Source organism: Aedes aegypti, chromosome 3 (assembly GCF_002204515.2).
Source record: "Aedes aegypti strain LVP_AGWG chromosome 3, AaegL5.0 Primary Assembly, whole genome shotgun sequence".
Taxonomy (NCBI): Eukaryota; Metazoa; Arthropoda; class Insecta; order Diptera; family Culicidae; genus Aedes; species Aedes aegypti.
This window is the reverse complement of record NC_035109.1, coordinates 374,159,213-374,179,761: the sequence shown is the minus strand read 5'-3', so window position 1 is coordinate 374,179,761 and position 20,549 is coordinate 374,159,213. Positions and strand designations below refer to the sequence as shown.

The 20,549-nt window shown below is 38.5% G+C and overlaps 2 protein-coding genes across 15 annotated transcripts in view; one reads left to right on the top strand and one right to left on the bottom strand.

Annotated features, from left to right (window-relative positions):
* Positions 1-20,549, top strand: part of LOC5574194 (ADP-ribosylation factor-like protein 6) — a 58,023-nt gene that overhangs the window by 10,451 nt on the left and 27,023 nt on the right. The gene's annotated exons all lie outside the window — the stretch shown is intronic.
* On the bottom strand, positions 1,901-19,164 carry LOC5574193 (peroxiredoxin-6). Its single transcript, XM_001661200.3, has 6 exons — positions 18,798-19,164; positions 18,566-18,722; positions 18,307-18,464; positions 2,458-2,517; positions 2,247-2,322; positions 1,901-2,159 (listed from the first exon to the last, which is right to left on the bottom strand). The coding sequence occupies exons 1-6, from the start codon at positions 18,878-18,880 to the stop codon at positions 2,031-2,033; spliced, it is 663 nt and encodes a 220-aa protein (XP_001661250.1). The 5' UTR covers positions 18,881-19,164; the 3' UTR covers positions 1,901-2,030.

The window sequence follows — 20,549 nt, the reverse complement described above, 5'->3', positions numbered from 1 at the left end:
CAATTATGATTGGAGATTCTACTTGGGAAATGAGTGTATTCTTCTTCTTCTTGGCATTACGTCCTCACTGGGACAAAGCCTGCTTCTGAGCTTAGTGTTCTTAGTGAATGTATTAATCGTCGTAATTTATCATGAGTAGGAAAAACACAGCCTATGATATTATGCATATCAAAAACATAACTTTGACATACATTGTTGTCGTAAATCAGTCAAAATCAATCGAGTCAAATGAACTGGAACGCGAACTGAACGTGTTTAAATGCATCACTGATAGGTGTAATATTTTTGAAATGTGTTATTTTATTCTGAAAGATTATTCTATAACATAAATTGCTGAAGCATTTTGGAAGCTAAACATTATTATGTAATTTGCTAGGATTTTTTGAATAAAACTTGGATATTTTCAAGAGGCTTGCTTTGATTATTTATTCGCCTATTATCATAGCTTATTAGTGTGTGAAAGATTGCAGTAAAAAAAGGTCTATTAGATTTGTATACGATGAGATATATCCCTTAGGTAACTCACCTTTCCCCTCCATACCCTAAGTACCTTTATCAATATAGGACCGTTCACATATGACGCAACGCTCGGAGGGAGAGGGAGTAGGCTCGAGTGTACGACCCATACAATTTTTTAAATTGTTCACACAAAAAGCGTTACATGGGGTGGTAGGGGTCACAAATTTACAATTTGAAATAACCAGGGGTGGTAAAATGAATACCCTGCCTTTTACTGAGAAAACACAAATTTCAATTATTTTTATGACGCACGGACGATTTAGAACATAATGCAGAGTGTTATGATTGATACGGATGTCAATTAAAGTGAAAATATCATCGAAAACATAGATTTGAGAAAACCAAATTAGAAAATTAGAACTGACGTAACTTTTAACTTAAAGTTCTTGAGGTTTTTCAGTGAGGTGAATATCGTTATGATATGGTGTCAAATCTGATACCTTTAGATTTCTTTTTGATTGAGTTACAATCATACTTTCAGAAATGTAATGAAAATTAAAACAAATTTTTTTGCTCACGTTTTTTGAATGATGTTTATTTTATCACCAACAGCTGTTAATTTTACCTACATCTTCTTTTTTCTGACGTTACGTCCCTACTGGGACAAAGCCTGCTTTCTCAGCTTAGTGTTCTTATGAGCACTTCCACAGTTATTGACTGAGAGCTTTCTTTGCCAATTGACCATTTTTGCATTTGTATATCGTGTGGCAGGTACGAAGATACTCTATGCCCTGGGAATCGAGAAAATTTCCAACAAGAAAAGATCCTCGACCGTTGGGATACAAACCCACGACCCTCAGCTTGGTCTTGCGGAATAGCTGCGCATTTACCGCTACGGCTATCTGGGCCCCTCAATTTTACCTACATAGTGCAGGTAAAATAAACATTTATAATTTAGTTATTTTAGTCTGAATTTTTATCGCACCTTTATATTTTTGATTTTGTGCGATAGAACTACACAAATTCCTCGTTTTTTCTATCTGAAACAAGATGATATCCTTAAGGTGTTCATTTTACCACCCCTTCTCCCATATAGTTGTAAAACAACAAGAATCAACCACAATGATAACTTTCATTCTATCAAAACTACCATTCAAGTGATAAGTACAAGCAAACGATCAAGGACAATACCAGTTCCCCTCATTGAAACTTAAACTACCGGCTTTGCCACGTGAGAGCTTCGTCAACAATCAACCGGCGAACCTGTTCGCCTACAAGTTTAAATATGGCCTCCCACAGCCTTGACGAGACATAACCAGATGAAATCGGATTCCTTGCTTGGGACGGGATGTGATATAGGTGGGAATGCAACAAGATTCTTTCACAGACAAGTGCTGAATAATATATTAGAATATTAGGAATGGAAATGAAAAACAAAAACTGTTTGTGTCGTAAAATGAATATATAATATCATGCATACGAAATACGCGTCTGGCTTCAGCAATTCAACTCATACTTGCGCTTGATGCACTTGACTCTATCTATAGGGTGTACCCACATATCGTGGATCGTTACTCATAATCAGTGGTGGTGCGCACGTACACATTACCCGATGGCATCGAAACGCGCTCAATGTTGGAGAACATCTTATCAGCGTCCGCCTCGGAGACACTCGGTAGGATCATTACTTTGGTGCCGGGCTAAGGAATCGAGAAAATTTCAAATTTATTCCCGGTTCATAATGATGATAAGGGGGAATATATCGCCCCATTATGTAGTAGACTTACCGTCCAGTTGGCGGGCGTGGCAATCACTTTGAGACGGTCGGTCAGCTGCAGTGAATCGATGACCCGCAGGATTTCACTGGTTTGATGGATTGGAACAAAAATGTGGACATGTTAATTTACTGATTGGACCCGACAGGCGGGCGACAGAAGTAATTTAATCTTCAGTTTGGTTTTTGGGGCAGATGTATCTGCAATTTACATATGTACTTACTCGACATTCCTTCCAGTTGATGTGGGATAGTGCATCGTCAACCGAACGCGATGATCCGGGCTAGAAAGATAAGAGGGAAAATGGTCATAGTTTAGATTGGGAGAAATTACATCGTACAGGAAGAATGATTGCTTAGTTCCAATTGCTTCTATTCTCGTAACATTAACCCAAGTTCAACACCATAAAAATTACTGTTGTGACCTAGAGAGGCAGAATGGGTCATATGTCTATAAATTTATTGTAGTTGCTCAAAGTAACTCATTTGGTTTTAAATAGTAACAGATAGAATTTCAAGCTGAGACCGATCTTATTGAAAAAAAAAACAAATTTTAGACATCCGGTTGGGAAACGGTTCTCGAAATATTTGAAGCTGGTAAATGTGTCCAACAGTATCAGCATAGGACTAACTCTCGAGGGTACATGGACGAACACTAGTCGAATGAATGATTCACTTGTCAGTGCGCATCGTACCTTCGTGCTGTGCGTACACGAATTCTCTCTGCTCTTGGAAGTTTTCTTAAAAACTACCTAAAGCAATAAAACAGTACTTTTCAGTGCTACATAAACAGTACTTTTCAGTGCTAAAATTAAAAACGGTACTTTTCAGTGCTACTTAAACAGTACTTTTCAGTACTATTTTTTCTACTATTGATCCCTTTACGATCCTTGTTTGGACCCGTGCCTTCGATTTTTCGTTGGACCCGTTGGCGAAAGCTAGCGGTGGTAATCCTTCTTGGACACCGTCTAGGGAAAAAACCTCTCGAAGGTCACGTCTTTCTCGTTTATTAACTAAACATGGTATCAACAACAAACAAAAGGAAGGGTGAATCTCTGAATTCACTACTTCCTTCCAAAAAAGTGGGTTTTAAAACTGTCACTACACGTGGCAAGAATGGAAGAAAGGACGCTTCCCCGGAATGCGAAGTTTCTTCCAAGGGTGAAATGAATAATTGTATCGAAATGAGCAATCAGTTCGATGCTCTAGACAAATTTTCCGAACACCAAATCGAAGCAGCCTCTAGCCCAGGCTCTTTGATTCAAGTGAGGAAGCAAAGAGTGCCGCCTATCGTGGTCAGTTGTTCCGAATTTGGGGGATTTAGGCAGGAGATCTTGAACTCCATTAGGGGAATCAAGGTTTCCTTCCAAATCGCAAAGAAAGGAGACTGTCGCGTTTTGCCGGAAACTCTCAAAGATCGCGAACTTCTTCTCAGATATCTTGAAGAGAAGAAGCATAAATTTTTTACTTATGACGACAAAACTGAACGTTTGTTCAAAGTCGTCTTGAAAGGTCTCTCAAGTGACTATAAGTCACCTGAAGAGATCAAAAATGGAATAAATGATTTACTTGGATTTTCCCCAGTCCAAGTAATCATTATGAAAAAGAGAACCCAATCTGGCATTGTTCGGAAAGGGCTTTCTCAAGAATATTATTTAGTTCACTTTAACAAAAAAGAACTAAATAATATTAAAGCTTTAGAAAAAGCTAAACTTATGTTCGATGTCCGTGTGACGTGGGAACATTTCCAGAAACCTGGTGGAAATTACCAGAACCCCACTCAGTGCCGTCGGTGCCAAAAGTGGGGTCATGGTACAAAAAATTGTCGCATGGATGCTAAATGCATGATTTGCGGAGGTTCTTCTCACGCTAAGGACGACTGTCCTGTGAAAGAAGATACCAGAAAATTTGAATGCGCCAATTGTAAGGGCCCTCACAAAGCTAACTTTTGGGAATGCATTTCACGCAAAAGAGTCGTTGAGGCTCGTGCCAGGCAGATGAAGGATAATATCCGTTACGATAACGGTCGTTTCCGGAATTTGCCTGGTAGAGTATCGAACAATGCTCATTTTTCAGTTAACGATCGCTTGATTAGGAATCATACCCACCAGGAAGATCATAATCGTGCTCATTCGCAAACAAATTTTAATCCGTCGGGTAGCCATTCGAATCTTTCAATTTCGAATGTATCTACCCACGGTAAATCCTTTGCCGATATCGTAGCAGGTAATTTGAACTCTTCCCCTATTCGTTCCATGAGTACCCATTCTACTTGTTTCAAATCAAATGGAAAAAACCCTACCGCCACAGGTAACTCCTACCCCGCTTCTTCGTCTACCGAAAATTCCAATGGGAAATCATCAGATGATATGTCTGCCTCTGATTTTAATTTTCTAACTGAACAATTGAATCTAATGATTGATGCAATGTTCAAAGCCACCACTATGACTGAAGCAGTCCAAGTAGGTGTAAAATTTACAAATCAAATTGTTATTGGATTACGTTTTTCTAATGGATCCAAATAATAATTTAAATATTTTAAATTGGAATGCTCGTTCTCTGAATGGTAAAGAGGACGAGCTGTTTAATTTTCTTACGGTGAATAACGTGCATATACCAGTTATTACCGAAACTTATTTAAAACCTGGATCTAAACTCAAAAGAGATCCTAACTTTTTTGTTTATCGTAACGATCGACTTAATGGGGCATGTGGGGGAGTTGCAATCATCATTCATAGGCGTATAAAACATCAACTGTTTTCGTCATTTGAAACTAAAGTTTTTGAAACTTTAGGTGTTTCTGTTGAAACACTGTTTGGTAAATATACATTCATAGCTGCCTATTTGCCTTTTCAATGCTCTAGACAGCAAGTTAATTTGCTCCAAACTGACTTGCGAAAATTGACTCGCAATAAGTCAAAATTTTTTGTCATTGGTGACTTTAATGCCAAACATCGGTCATGGAATAATTCTCAAAGTAATTCCAACGGCAGAATTTTATTTGATGAGTGCTCTTCAGGATATTTCTCAATTCAATACCCTGATAGCCCTACATGTTTTTCCTCTTCTAGAAATCCATCTACGATTGACTTGGTCTTAACCGACTCTAGTCATCTTTGTAGCCAATTAGTTACTCATGCTGATTTTGATTCTGATCATGACCCTGTTACATTTCAAATATCGCATGAAGCGATTCTCAATCCTATCTGCTCCACTTTCAATTATTTACGAGCCGACTGGAATATATATACGAAACGTATGTTGACTCTAATCTTGATGTTAACATTTCTTTAGAAACTAAAATTGACATTGACAATGCTCTTGAAACTTTAACAAATTCCATTGTTGAAGCCAGGAACATTGCAATTCCAAAATGTGAAGTAAAATTTGAATCCGTGATTATAGACGATGATCTTAAACTCTTGATCCGTCTTAAAAACGTGAGGAGAAGGCAATTTCAACGCACTCGTGATCCTGCTATGAAAATTATATGGCAGGATTTGCAGAAAGAAATCAAGAAACGTTTTGCAGATTTAAGAAACAAAAATTTTGAAAATAAAATTTCTCAATTGGACCCTGGCTCTAAGCCCTTTTGGAAATTATCTAAAATCTGGAAAAAACCTCAGAAGCCAATACCGGCATTGAAAGAGGAAAACAAATTATTACTAACTAATTTCGAAAAAGCTCAAAAACTTGCTATGCAGTTTGAAAGTGCGCACAATTTTAATTTAGGACTTACTAGTCCAATTGAAAATGAAGTTACTCAGGAGTTCGAAAATATTCTCAATCAAGAGAACGTTTTCGAAAATGCCTGGGAGACTGATTTGGAAGAAGTGAGAACTATTATTAAAAAATTCAAAAATATGAAAGCTCCTGGCGATGATGGAATTTTCTACATCCTCATCAAAAAACTTCCAGAAAGTAGCTTATCATTTTTAGTTGATATATATAACAAATGTTTTCAATTAGCATATTTTCTGACAAATGGAAAAATGCTAAGGTTGTTCCAATTTTAAAACCAGACAAAAATCCTGCAGAAGCTTCTAGCTATCGTCCAATCAGTTTGCTTTCCTCCATCAGTAAACTTTTTGAAAAGGTTATTTTGAACAGAATGATGGCCCACATCAACGAAAATTCATTGTTTGCCAATGAACAGTTCGGATTCCGACATGGACATTCGACCACTCATCAACTTTTACGTGTAACAAATTTGATCCGTTCCAACAAATCTGAAGGCTACTCTACTGGTCTTGCTCTTCTAGACATAGAAAAAGCATTCGACAGTGTTTGGCATGAAGGTTTGATTGTAAAATTGAAAAACTTTAATTTTCCAACATACATTGTTAGAATAATTCAAAGTTATCTGTCAAATCGTACACTTCAGGTTAATTATCAGAGCTCCAGATCTGAAAAACTTCCTGTAAGAGCTGGTGTTCCCCAAGGCAGCATTTTGGGACCAATATTATACAATATTTTCACATCTGACTTACCTGAATTACCTCAGGGATGTCAAAAATCTTTGTTTGCGGATGACACAGGCCTCTCCGCCAAAGGACGAAGCCTGCGTGTCATCTGTAGTCGATTGCAAAAAAGTTTGGATATTTTTTCTTCATACTTGCAAAAATGGAAGATTTCTCCTAATGCTTCCAAAACTCAACTAATAATATTCCCACATAAACCAAAAGCTCTTTATTTGAAACCTTCAAGTAGACATGTTGTCACGATGAGAGGGGTTCCAATAAATTGGTCAGATGAAGTTAAGTATCTAGGGCTCATGCTAGATAAGAATTTAACTTTCAAAAATCACATTGAGGGCATTCAAGCCAAATGTAACAAATATGTAAAATGTCTCTATCCCCTTATTATTAGAAAATCAAAACTTTGTCTTAAGAACAGGCTTTTGATATTCAAACAAATTTTCAGGCCAGCCATGTTGTATGCTGTACCAATATGGACTAGCTGTTGTAATACCAGGAAGAAAGCTCTGCAGAGAATCCAAAATAAAATTTTGAAAATGATTCTGAGGCTTCCTCCCTGGTATAGTACCAATGAGTTACATAGAATATCCAATGTTGAAACATTGGAACAAATGTCAAATAAAATAATCAATAATTTCAGGCAAAAATCGTTACAATCTTCTATTGCCACGATTAATGCGTTATATGTTTAGGTTAAGTTAGGTTAAGAAATCAACTCACCTGTAAAAATCTGAACTGCTACGGCAAATGAAATGTAATATGTTGTTAACAAAATGTTAATTAAATCTTAGATTTGTTTTACCAAATTAGGATGATAGTGTTGTCTAATAACACAGAACACCTAGATATAAGAAATAATGAATGTAATGTTTGGAATGATACTAATAAAGAAATTAAAAAAAAATGATTTACTTGATTTCTCCACATCCCACAATTTTTATATCAACTTTGAATGATCGTCGGCATTCAAAAGATTATATTGAAAGCCATTAAACAACAACTGATCTGGGTCTATCGCTAGCTTCGAATCCTGATGACCTAATACCCCTCCAAACCCTCAATTTCGTAAGCAATTATGAGGGTGTCGCTGAGTTGGAGGCCTCTTATTGAGTAAGTGCTACATCAACATTTCTCGCATAACTTCTGATCGCGCCCTAAAAGCCATTGGTAACCATGTGTGTAGCTCGTTGTTTCTGAGCTTTTGAATGGATTTTTATGCTATTTAACAAAGCTATGGGGAAGAAAGGATCGCTATCTACCTGCCCGTGATGTTGGTTTGGCTGCCTATTCTTTCTTTTGCTCAGAAACAACGAGCTACACACGTGGCTACCAATGGCTTTTAGGGCGTTATCTCAGAGTATGCGAGATTTCCTTCCCCAATCCCAAGTTACGGTAAAGATAGGTGTGGCCGGGAATAACAATATTCATGGTTTTGGTATTCTTCTTCAAGATTGAATCAAGGCTTATTCCCTAGCCTTGTTCCTGAAGGCATTCTAGATGAGATTATCAAAAGAAAAAACATTAATATTGCTAGCAGGGATTGAATCCTGAGAAAATTGAGAGAATCTCTCACGTGTTGCTCTCTGTAACTATCATAACATGCTGCACATTGTGAGAGACTGTTTATCGTATACTGCTACAACTTTGATCAGATTGGGGGATAGTAGTGCATGATAAAACCCCTCTTAACATGCTCCAAGCCTGGGGACACTATTGCTATTGGATGTTCGTGGATTGTTTATCGTGGCAGTAAAGAAAAACACCTATCCCCAACGGTAAACAAGCGAGAAAAATGGATTTTATCATCGCTCTCTCTTTGGGGCTCTCGCTCGTTGCTTCCATTTATCAGACTTGTTACACATTGCGATACAATGATGATCGTGAACCGCAACAGATGGGATGTTTTTCTTTGCTTGCTTTGATCGTGCTTCATACTCAAATGAGAGCGAATTCTGCAATGCCTGATTGCTAGTATTCAATCTACGAAGTATACCGTAACTACGCTATCACTATCACACGATATGTCTAAAAATTGATCTTGGTAGTTCAAAAGTGTTTTCGCTGTCAAATACCTAGTTGATTGAATTATTTCTATATAAAACTCCCAATGAGTACCGTTCGGTCAAAGAAATCGATTATTCTTTTTGATGCTTTTTTCTAAGAAACTAATGGAGACAATTATCTAGTTGAGCTCTTATAGAAGCTTCTTCGGAAATATTTTTTAAAAACATTCCATCATTATCTGATAAGTTAACCTTCCAATAGTTTTTTTTTACAATTGCAACAGTGCAGCATTTTCGGAGGGATTATTGAACAAGTTTACAATTGAAAATATAACGCAAGAAGAGGAGATTTCAGTGAAATTATCCAAAATTACTATTCATTTATTGCATTTCCCAAGCGTAACTAGATTAAGAAATACGTGTGAAAATGTGGAATATAGCTTTGTGGTTTTCTTAAACAATATTCGAACTATGTACTAGATAAAATGAGCTTTTGAGGGATTGTACTTCTAGAAGAGTGCCATAACCCAGTTCGACAAAAAGGCGAATTTACAGAGACGCGTTACCGGGCTTGAAAGTATCAACATAACGAAAAATAATGGCATTTTTAGAATGTTTGTGTCTGTTTCAGGACGTGTTTTAAATATATATTTTTAGGTATCTAAATCAATTAATAACTCGTCACAGTAGGGTATATGCACATGCATTCGTCATAGTAAAAGTATTCGCCATCCAGTATTATACGCAATTTACGTTTTACAATTCAAATAGATCAAATAGTTTGCGACTCATTTAATCGCATTGAATTGAAGCTGTAACATCCACAGAAACCACAAAAGTTAATCACTAGGGATCCAGATCCTATTATTGGCACTTTGATTTACTTCGACAGCCGTATTTTTTTTTTTAAGTATCAAAGCATATAGGGAAATTTACGTATTCTCGGCAGTCTAAGCCGATGCCGCGCTTCTTTTGTAGCTTTCTTGGACATCAGCAGACAAATTACGTGTTTGTATGTTTACATTTATGCACTGGTCAATCGTCTATCGATGCACACCGACAGACTTGTTAAAAGATTTTTGGATACGTTTCTACAACGCTTTGAACATCTCTTGTCAGTGTGACTATTGTCGGCAGCCTCATTCTCTTCGGCAGTATTGTGAAAAACTCAATTTCTCATAACTCGCGCTTGAGATTTTTCATGCGTGAGTTGTCAATCACGCAACTCAGCAGTAAAAAAAATCATGGATGAGTTGGTTCACCTGTTTGACTCATTGTCTCGTATTTCCACAGTTTACACGGCAAAAATTTCTTGTTAGTCTGGTAGAATTATAGTAATCCTTTCTAACGTAAGCAACAACATTCGGGTTTCACGAGTTTTTGACGGGTTTTGTGACTGAATCATTTTTTACGGTTTGAGTTAATTGAGTGATTTTGCATAAAATTTCAAGCGTGAGATTTGCGATACAAATCTCTAGTGATGTTGCTCCCTCGGGAGAGCTTATTGATTGAGATTTGAGTGAGAGTCTATCAACACTGCTCTTCGTCAGCTTTCCCATAAGAACTACAGGCGCATCTGTTCGGCAGCTCCAAAGCAGGCGCATTTTGAGGCGTGTTCATTTGAATTGATGACATCTCTGGCGATATTGTTTGTTCAATCTCGAAAATCACGTCAGCGGGAAGCTGACAGAACAACATATCATCTGAATGTTTTCGTTGGTGTGTTTTGATACAAAAATACTAGGGAAAGAGCATTAATTTTCGACCTAGCAATGATTTTCGACCCATTCATACGATTTTTTCCTACTTTGTATAAAAATCCGAAAATTGGCACAGATTTCTTATAGCTCGAAAATTAGTGCTTTTCCCCTGTTTGGCATTTAAAATTTGGTAGCCGATAATAGTTGAATGGTGCCGAAGCTGTAAGTCTCCCTATTTGGCCACAATGAACCAATGCACGTGTTCACTAATTTGATGTTTGAACGGTGCCGAATTCACTAGTTTCCATAGGCCAGGGGAAGTGGTTCACCCAGAGTGAATTTATGTCAAAGAAAAAGTAGATTTTGTATGAGATTTGACAGAAAAATGAATGACAAGTTCATCCACTTCTCCTGGCCTATGGTCACATAAATAACACGGCACCGCTCAAATTTCAAATAATGAACTCGTGCATTGGTCCATGGACCGATGCACGAGTTCACTATCTGACTTTTGAGCGGTGCCGTGTTATTTACGTGACCATGGCAACGAGTGAATTCGACACCGCTCAAACGTCAAATCAGTGAACTCGTGCATTGGTCCATGGGCCAATGCACGGGTTCACTATTTAACGTTTCCGTGCCGGTGCCGTGTGATTTATGTGACCATGAGAACCAGTGAATTCGGCACCGCTCAAACGTCAAATTAGTGAACTGGTGCATCGGTCCATAAGCTTCGTACTATTGCGAAGTTTTAGACAAATCGACCATCCTGCAACACGAAGCTACACTCAAAATAATCCAAACGTCATTGCTACGTGAAAAATCACGTAGATCATTCCGCATTCATTTTGCCTCCTATTCACCTGACTAAGGTAATAATTACCAGAGCATATATGAACACTAAATGGAGACCCGGTGATTCTTACTGGGGCTACCAATCGCACTTACGTGAAAATCACGTAGGCATTTGAATTCATTTGGTCATCGCGTTCATTCTCTGTTGAGCTCAGTTGTCAAAATGGTGGCCGATACTATCTCAAGAAGCTGCTGCTGCTGGACTTCAAACTAATTTTAAGAACAATTCCAAGGTAAATATTAGTTAAAATCCTTAGAATCTCAAATTAATTTATACTTTATACCTTGTTTTACATCAATTTACAGAACGTTGATTGTTTTGAATGGAACTGACCCTGGATAAATTTGCAAGGAACGTGCGTTTCATGGACTGTTCCGACGATCGATATCGCGATGGTGGTCATTCAGTGTTTTGAAACCATTAATGGAATATAATAGTTTAATCCCTTATTTATTTGTCCTTCTTTCAAAATAAACATATAAAAAAGCATGTGCAAAACAGGATTGATTTCCATGAATTGATTCCGATAACTTTAAATGAAAATTTCCCTAGGATCTATTGAAAAGCTTTGTAAAAGCTACGTGAAAAATCATGTAGCTGTTACGTGGAACTTCGATGGAACTGATGAGGTTCACTTGTTCATGCGTTCATTCGGTGTTACCTATGATCCACGTAAGTGTTACGTGAAAAGTGCGATGGAAAAAAACCACGTATGTTTTCACGTAACAACGACGTGTGGATTTTTTTGAGTGTACAACCTGGCATCCCACTCCTTAGTGCAGCATAGAGACTACGATGAATCTCGAATAACAAATGAGGAGTTGATCGGTGTTGCGAAAGCCTTGGATACAAAGAAGGGCCCAGGACAAAACGGAATCCCAAATCTGGCTCTGAAAACGGCGATCCACGAGAACTCCGATATGTTCAGGACCACACTGCTGAACTGCATTGATGATGGCAGCTTCCCAGACTCCTGGAAGCGACATAAGTTGGTACTGCTGCCAAAGCCGGGTATAGGTCCATATGCTTGCTGGATACGTCCAGCAAACTGCTCGAGAGAGTAATCCTGAACTGGGTTACCAAACATGCGGAGAGCGAGAACGGGCTGTCGAATATGCTTTGGGAAAGGAAGGATTACTGTGATCACACTAGATGTGAAGAACGCTTTTAACTGCACTAGCTAGAAAGCAATCGCTGAGTAGCATGGAATACTCGAGTACATTTGCTGGATTCTGAAGGAGCTACTTTCAGAATCGGTTTCTGATATACGATACAGGCCGAGGAGTAAAAAGTAGCCCAATTACGGTGGAGTTTATTCTCCGCCCGACTCTTTGGAATATTATGTTCAATGGTGTCCTGAAATTGAATCTTCCTAGAGGCATAAAGATTGCTGGATTTACAGACGATGTGGTGCTATTGATAGCCGGTAAATCAAGAGAGAAAGTGGAGGTACTCGCCATCGAGACGATCGACGATCGATTCTGTAGAAGATTGGGTGCAGGACAAGAAGCTGGCGATAGCCCACCACAAAACTAAAATGGTTATGATCAGTAACCGTAAGGCAGTGCAACAAGCAAGAGTCACGGTTGGTGGTTGCATCATCAACTGATGATTGATGATCGGCTTAATTTCAACGAACATATCGACTATGTCTGTGAAAAAGCGGCGAAGCCGTTATCGGCGTTATCCCGGATTATGGCAAACGATTCGTCGATTAAAAGCAGCAAGAAGCGGCTACTAGCGAGCGTGGCAACATCGATCATCAGATAGGGAGGTCCAGCATGGTTGACTGCACTGAAGACCGAAAGAAATCGATCTCGTCTAAGCAGTACGTATAGGTTGATGGCTAGCGGGTTTCAAGTTCGTACCGCACGATAGCAAGGATGAAACCAATCAGCCTTCTCGAGAAAGATAGCGAATGCTACAAGGACCGCCACATAAGAGGAGTCCGAGAAAGAACACGTGCTAACACCATCAGGAAATGGCAACAGCAGTGGGATCAAGCTGCGACTGGCAAATGGACACTTCGTCTTATCCGAAGTCTGCCGATGTGGATAAGTGGTGAATGGTGAAGTAAATTTTCACTTGACGCAGTTTTTGTCTGGACATGATTGTTTTAGACAATACTTGCACAGGTTCGGCCACACAAGCTCATCCTATCCCAAATGTATTAACACGGAAGATACTCAGCTGAATGTAATTTTAATATGCATGTCCGCGGTTCGATCTAGAACGAGAGGAGATGGAAGCCATTCTTGGTGACGAAGTTAAACGTTGACAATGTCATCCAACGGATGTGCAATTACGCGGATAAGAGTTCATCAAATATTACGTAACGCAACAGGGGGAGGAAGGGGGTCTTCAATAGTGCTACGTTTCATACAAAATTTTTAAATTTCCCATACAAAAGCTGTTACGTGGGGGAGGGAGGGGGTCTAAAATTGACAAACAGGACAGTGGCACAAATAACATCGGCGCTACAGCGAAAGTAGAGTGTAGAGCAGCAACATGAAGCCTAGAGATCAGTGCTAGGCTTTGGGTCGTCGGAGCGCCAACGAACCGGAAGTCATCCTCCAACCGGAATCGTCGGGCCGACTTCGGCACTTGAATGCCATCCTGACGAGGAAAGAAGAAGAAATGAAAGCGGTGGCCTTGGGTCGTCGGGGCGCCGATGAACCGGAAGTCATTCCCCAACCGGAAACTTCAGACCGACCTCGGCATCCGATAAGTCAGCCGACGAATTATGAAGAGGAGCTTCGAGTAAGTATAGGATATCTACAGTGCGGACGTCATCCCCAAATCGGAACTGTTGTAGAGGTGGACCCGGAGACGAAGACTACGCATAGCGTTAAATTTCCCCTGCGATATCTACCGGTGGACGGGGCCCCACAGTGCGGCCGTTTTCCCCCACAGAAACTAGTGGACAACTTCCGTCGCCGGAGGGAGACAAGAGGACGAATGAGAGCGAGCGGGAGTCAGTTTAACCCTCAAAAGCCCGGGACGTGCCTTAAATTTGAAAATGGCTACAATTTGAAGATTGCTCGACCAATGGATCATTAAAATAACCAAAACGGCCGCTATGGAAAGCATAGATAGCGCCACCGTAGCCTTGTGTGTGTCACAGAACAGCAATGCTGTCACAATGTTAAATCTCATATACAGTGGCGCCTTTGTTTTGATGCGGTGAGCACTGACAAAAACTACCTTCAATGATACATTAACTGGAAATAAATTCTAAAGTTGATGCGGTTAGTTGGTCTTAACACTCTTACGTGGGACATCCTCCTGAACCACCCCTTCGGATTTTCGGATTCCACTTGTTTATCTTAGACATTCTTGTAACAAAATGCCCAATTTAGAGTGGGTTTTTAAACAAAATGTTAGTTTTGCCTTTTGAGGACCTGGCCACAATGGAACAGGTACCAGAAGTTCTGGATTATGGTTCCATGGGGTCGTGTTTGATGTTCCTTATAAGCCATATCATGCGACACATAAATTCAATTCTACGCAATGAAATATATTATATGGAACACTAAATAACATTTTATGCTTTCAATGGCCACATTGAAATCGGTTCCGGATGTTCCGGATTGTGGTTTCATGATGTCATGTTAGATGTTACTTAGAAACCATATCATGCAACACATCAAATCACATCTAAGTCATGAAATATGTTCAATGGGACACCAAATAGCACTATACTTTTGATGGTCACATTTGAACTGGTTCCGGATGTTCCGGATTGTTGTTCCATGGTTCCATGTTGGATATCTTAGAAACCATATCATGCGACACATCAATTTACAGCTATGCGATGAAATATTTTCATTGGAATGACAAATTACGGTTCCAAGAGTTCCGGTACCGGTTCAATTACGGCCAGGTCCTCAAAAGACAAAACTAACATATTGTTCAAAAACCACCCAAGTAACCACAAGCATTATAACATTGCACGTATTCTACTGCATATCAACAACATTGATGTAACATTGCTTTTATTCGACATTTTTCAAGAGTTATCAAGCAATAAAGCATTAACTCTGCATTTCAAATGTATCAATGCACTAATATCACTTTATAAATTGCACTGCTGCACTAATGTTACTTTATAAATTGCTTCATTGCTTTATCGTCGTTTTTGCATTAGTGCAACTGTAAAAGGGCCCTTTTCCACTTTTAAACTACTTTAATGGTAGGCTTACGGCAATGCAGCTGCATTATATATGAGCGTTTTGTATCTAATCTAATATCTAAGATAAACAATTGGAATCCGACTAAAAAACATCGTATCAACGCTTCTTTCGACACCCAGAAGAAGGGGAGGGTCAGGGGGGATGTCTAACCCAAGAATTGTAAGATCAACTAACCGCATCAGTTTGTTACAAATTAATTGACCTAGGGGTCTTCAAATTGTGGGTATTTGAACGTTTAAGTTAAACCCTGAGCTTTTTGGGTTAAGGAAGGAATCAGCAGAAGAGGAGAGTACTTCAAGCTCACGCGGCGTTAAAAATAGAAGCCCCCGTCTCCCGAGGTAATACCATGAGGTAGTTTCGGGGGGACACATAGGCTTCTTTCCAAAGCCGAATATGTGTGGTGTGATTGAGTTTTTCCCCTTTTTTCCTAAAAAAAACTAAAAGTTCTTCTACAAAGTGTTCGCAAAAACAATCTTTATACACACATGATTATTTCAGGATAATTAGGTATTTCATTCAAGAACTTCTTATAAAATACTTCAGGATTTTTTTCAGAATGTCCTCCAAGGATTTATCTAGGTTTTTCTAAGAATATCCTTTGCAGAAATTTATGGAATTTAGTAGGTAATATCTTGAGAATGTTCCTTTGGATTATGGATTGATTAGGTTTTGGTACTGTTCTTAGAGATATTCATTGATAAATTTCAATTGTAAACAATAAAACCTACAGGAAGCATTGGATGAAGTCCTGAAAATATTTCTGAATTATTTTTTTAATGTATAGCTGGAAGAATTCCTGTTTCAATATTTGGAGGAATTAATCTAGGAAAGTCACAACGTTAATTTCTGGAAAAAGCAAATTCTTCTACATAAATTTTAATAAGAGTTTTTGTAAAAAATAAATCAGGAATTTTCTCTGGAAATTCTTCTAGAAATACTTCAGAAATTCCTTCCAAGAATTTATCCATTATTATTTTTTTTCTGTGAATCAAGTTTTTTCGCAATGTTTCTGTGGGCTTTTTTGAGGCTTACCATATTCAAAATGGGAAACTTTAATTCGTGGTCCTCATTAACCCTCTAATACCGAAATTTTTATTTTCGATTTAAATATAATTTTCAGTTATCTAAAATCGTTCTAAACACTTTTTGGGCAATGATTTATTTTTATTCGCAAATCTATGAATTTTGGTTTTTGATTTTTATATTTTTTATTTTTGAAAATCCCTATCCTTTTTCAATTTTTCCTGAAGCCTCTTCTAGTCATTGATTTTTAGCACTAATAAAAATTCAAGGTTTTACGGTATTTTTAAAAATGTCAAATTTTTATTTTCCGTGTAATTAGAGGAAAAACAGGTTTGAAATTATTTGAATACCATCAAACTCTTCTTCTGTGATAGGTTGATCGTAGAAAAATATAAATGGTACGGCCCCCGAGCGCAAATCGAGCACGCTGCTCTAGTTCACGCTTCGTGAGTACGAAAAGCCACTAGTAACAAATTACCGTGCGCGTGTTGACAGTCAGCAAAGAAGTTTATTTCCTTTGTAGTTGTTAATTTTATGTCAGCGTGCACTGTTATAAAGATGTACATAGTACAAAATATTATTTTAGATTTGGCTAGTAATAACGGGTAAAAATAACCATTTTTTTTCCTTTATCGTCAACATTTACCCAACTATGTGATACTGGCCAATCTAATAACGTGTTTTAAACATTGAAAATCTATTGACCAAAGTTAGTTGATATAACATTCATAATAAGAAAGGAAATAAACTTTTATAATGACAATTAACGCGCACAGGAGAATGTGTAACTAGTGGCATTTCGTACTCACGAAGCGTGCACTAGAGCAGCGAGCTCGATTTGCGCTCGGGGGTCATCTACACCTGGTACCTTGAAAGCCGTTGGGGGACCACTTAGCGTCCACGTACGGACTTCAAAATTTTATCTGATTCTTTTCTTACCAAAACGAGCACTTTACAATGACGAACTTAAAAGATTTCGCATTTTCGAAAAATAAGGGACGGCCTAGTGTACCCCGTCTGAAGGCGGGGTTGGATATTAGAGGTTACGGTGATAAAAGTAGTAATAAAAACAACCGCACGGTTCGATTTAGGCAACAAGAAAATTTTGGGCATGTTGCCAAAATCGAACGGGCACTGTACATGAATTCTTAAGGAACTTTTCATGATATCTTTAAAATAACTCGAGTGATATTGTCTAGATAAAATTCTTAGAAAAATCTGATGGAATCTCAGAGAAATTTCTGGAGAAATTCTTGCAGGAGTCATTGTAAGATCTTTTATGTGATATCTGGGATAATTCCAAGAATAATCCGAGAAGGAATGTTAGGAAAAAATTCTAAACTAATGCTATTAATTAGATAATATTTTAAAACTACTCAAAATTCCTTGAAGTATTTTCTAGGTGAATCCCTGGGCCTTAGGCAAAGCTTGGAATTATCAGGATCAATTTTTAAAGGAATATCTTGGGGGATTACTAAAGATATATGAAAAAAAACTGGACGAATTTGAACTGAAGCGTAAGTATATATGAAATTTCAAACCAAGTTCAAAAGGCAATACATGAAGAAATTTTATAAAAAAAAATAATTTAAATGAATATTAGGATGCTCCAAGATGGAGAGGAATTAAAATCAAACCTCGAGTTTAGAAAAGTACAAACTTAGAGAACCAGAATTTTAACAATTGGATTCCACCATCGAGTTACCAATCGATCAAATTTTCAACGTGTACGGTTGCCTGGTTCTCCAAATTTGTGCTCCTGAAATACGAATTCAATATACAAAACGATTCGAATGCGAAGCGAATAATCACTTGCTTACCTGATAATGAACAACGCCCTGACAGTTTGGGCCAGCTCCGGATCATCCTTGTCCTTATCGTCCAGCATTCCGAACTTCACCGCCAGCTCACGAGTCGGGTCGGCAACGATCGGATACGGGAAGTTGCCGATGATATCCGGGCAGTACGATTTGATATCCTACATGTAATTAAGGATGGTACATTTTTTTTTTCTATGAACATCACTTCAACAAAATCACTACTGTAAAGATTCACAACGTTCAAAGGAACAACACTCACATTAACCCAATCGACATGGCACTTCAGATCGTCGACCGAGTGGGCCAGGACTTTCACGTTACGCTTCTCAAAGTGCTCCTTGTGGACGGCAATACGGCCCAGCTCGGTGGTGCACACCGGAGTGAAATCGGCCGGATGCGAAAACAGGACACACCATCTGCAAGAATCAACACCACATTTCTATAGCACTTTTTCACCAGGGACAAAACTTCGATCTAAAAAGGACACTCACGAATCACCGAGCCACTCGTAGAAGTCGATAGGACCCTTGGTCGTATCGGCCTTGAAGTTGGGGATGGTTGCTCCGATGCGCATCTTTGATCAACGGTTACAAACTCTTTCGAAACTAAAAACACAACACTTCGAGTGGAATGTCGCGGAACGACTGAACTGCTGGAGCTAGTCGAGAGCGGTTATAATTCAAACTGTGTGATAGGACTTGAGTTGAGTGGGCACGCGCAGTGCAGCGTGGCTATAGATCAGAGACTTGAACTGAACTCGCAGCGGTTGTGTCAAATCACGCTCCTAATAGGGGCTCGTTACTACTGGAGAGCTGGGTGAGGACTCAGAGAGGCTATCGGAATTTCCTATTTATTAGCCCTCGAATTCAACTTAAATACTTAAGACCGGTCAGTGCTACCTGATTGTATAATGCGGGAGAGCGAGCTCTTATCGGGTTGTTTGTCTCAAAGTTTCGGCAAACAAAGGTGTGATTGGGGACACTTGAGATTAAGGGAACAATCGCAAGAGTAGACGACGACCGGAAGAAAAAGAAATTATCAAATTAGCGCATACTTGTTATCAGAGCTACCACCGGAAGAAGAATCTTAAAGGTGGTTGTTGACGGTGAGAGCGCGGTGAAATATATCTCACTGATGCAATAATTACTCTCTTGTTGAAATTTGCGAAAAAAACAAATCGGGTTCAGTTTTCTGGACTTAGGGGTAGATGATTTAGAACAGATTCCTCAGCGTGAGCGGTTTAAAAATTATATGTGAGAGACGAAGCAATTCATCAGACTGGTCTACTGGTGGAATGAGCAACAGCAGTTCTCAATACATTCCTACGTGTTTCAAAGAAAATAAAATGAGGTGGAGAGACAGAATCGTCAACGACAGAAATTTGCTCTACTATTTATCTTTATTGAACAATTGTTGAGAAAAACTTTCTAGAAAATTTTTGTGGTCTACCAAAAATCTAGGCTAGACGTACCGTTTTGACTCATATTCCGAACACTTAAGGCCAAGCGTGTCTTCAAATGCATCTCATGGACATAAATTACATAATATCTGTAAAAATTTCAATTCATTCGTCAAGTCTGATTGTTAGCTGTTGGGTGTGTTGGTATAAATGTTTATTTTAACAAGTTTAATATTGTTTTCATGCAAAAGTATGGAACAACATTTTGATTCAAATGCCGAACACTGTGTTCAGTCTGTCTCATATTCCGAACACCTTGATTCAAATTCCGAACAGTACGAATAAAACGTATTTAAATCAATAATTTCGCAAATAAATTTATCTGAGCTGGTTTTACTAGCCTCGAACTAGAGAATCATCACTACTCCCGAGGTCTAAAATAGATTGGAATATGTTTAAATTGAATTTCAATTGACTGCCAGTTCCAAGTAATTTGATGACATATTTCAGTGAAACATTTCAACCAAATCGCCATACAAAAAGCGAGTGTTCGGAATATGAGTCTGTTCGGAATTTGAGACAAAACGGTATGTCGAAAAAGTTTTTCGAAATATTCCTCCAAGGAACATTTGGTCAGGGCTCTGCTAAACCGCACCAAGTGCCAAAATCTTTATTCCGAGATATTTTACTTTAAAGTATTTTCCTGTACTAGTTTATCGCGGACGATAATTTTATTTTTTTTTATCGCTCACATGCGATTAAGGACATATAGGAATGAATCCCTGAAATGGCAGTGAAAATGGCTTCCTCACATATACAAACACTTTTCTGGAAGTCCACATTA

What these genes read in the sequence shown, in the direction of transcription:
- LOC5574193 (XM_001661200.3), bottom strand. Translation starts at nt 18,880, where the DNA reads ATGCGCATCGGAGCAACCATCCCCAACTTCAAGGCCGATACGACCAAG. An exon ending in TACGAGTGGCTCGGTGATTC is followed by an intron (nt 18,723 to 18,797) that starts GTGAGTGTCCTT and finishes TGATTCTTGCAG; the next exon opens with ATGGTGTGTCCTGTTTTCGC. An exon ending in TCAACTGGAAGGAATGTCGA is followed by an intron (nt 2,323 to 2,457) that starts GTAAGTACATAT and finishes CCATCAAACCAG; the next exon opens with TGAAATCCTGCGGGTCATCG.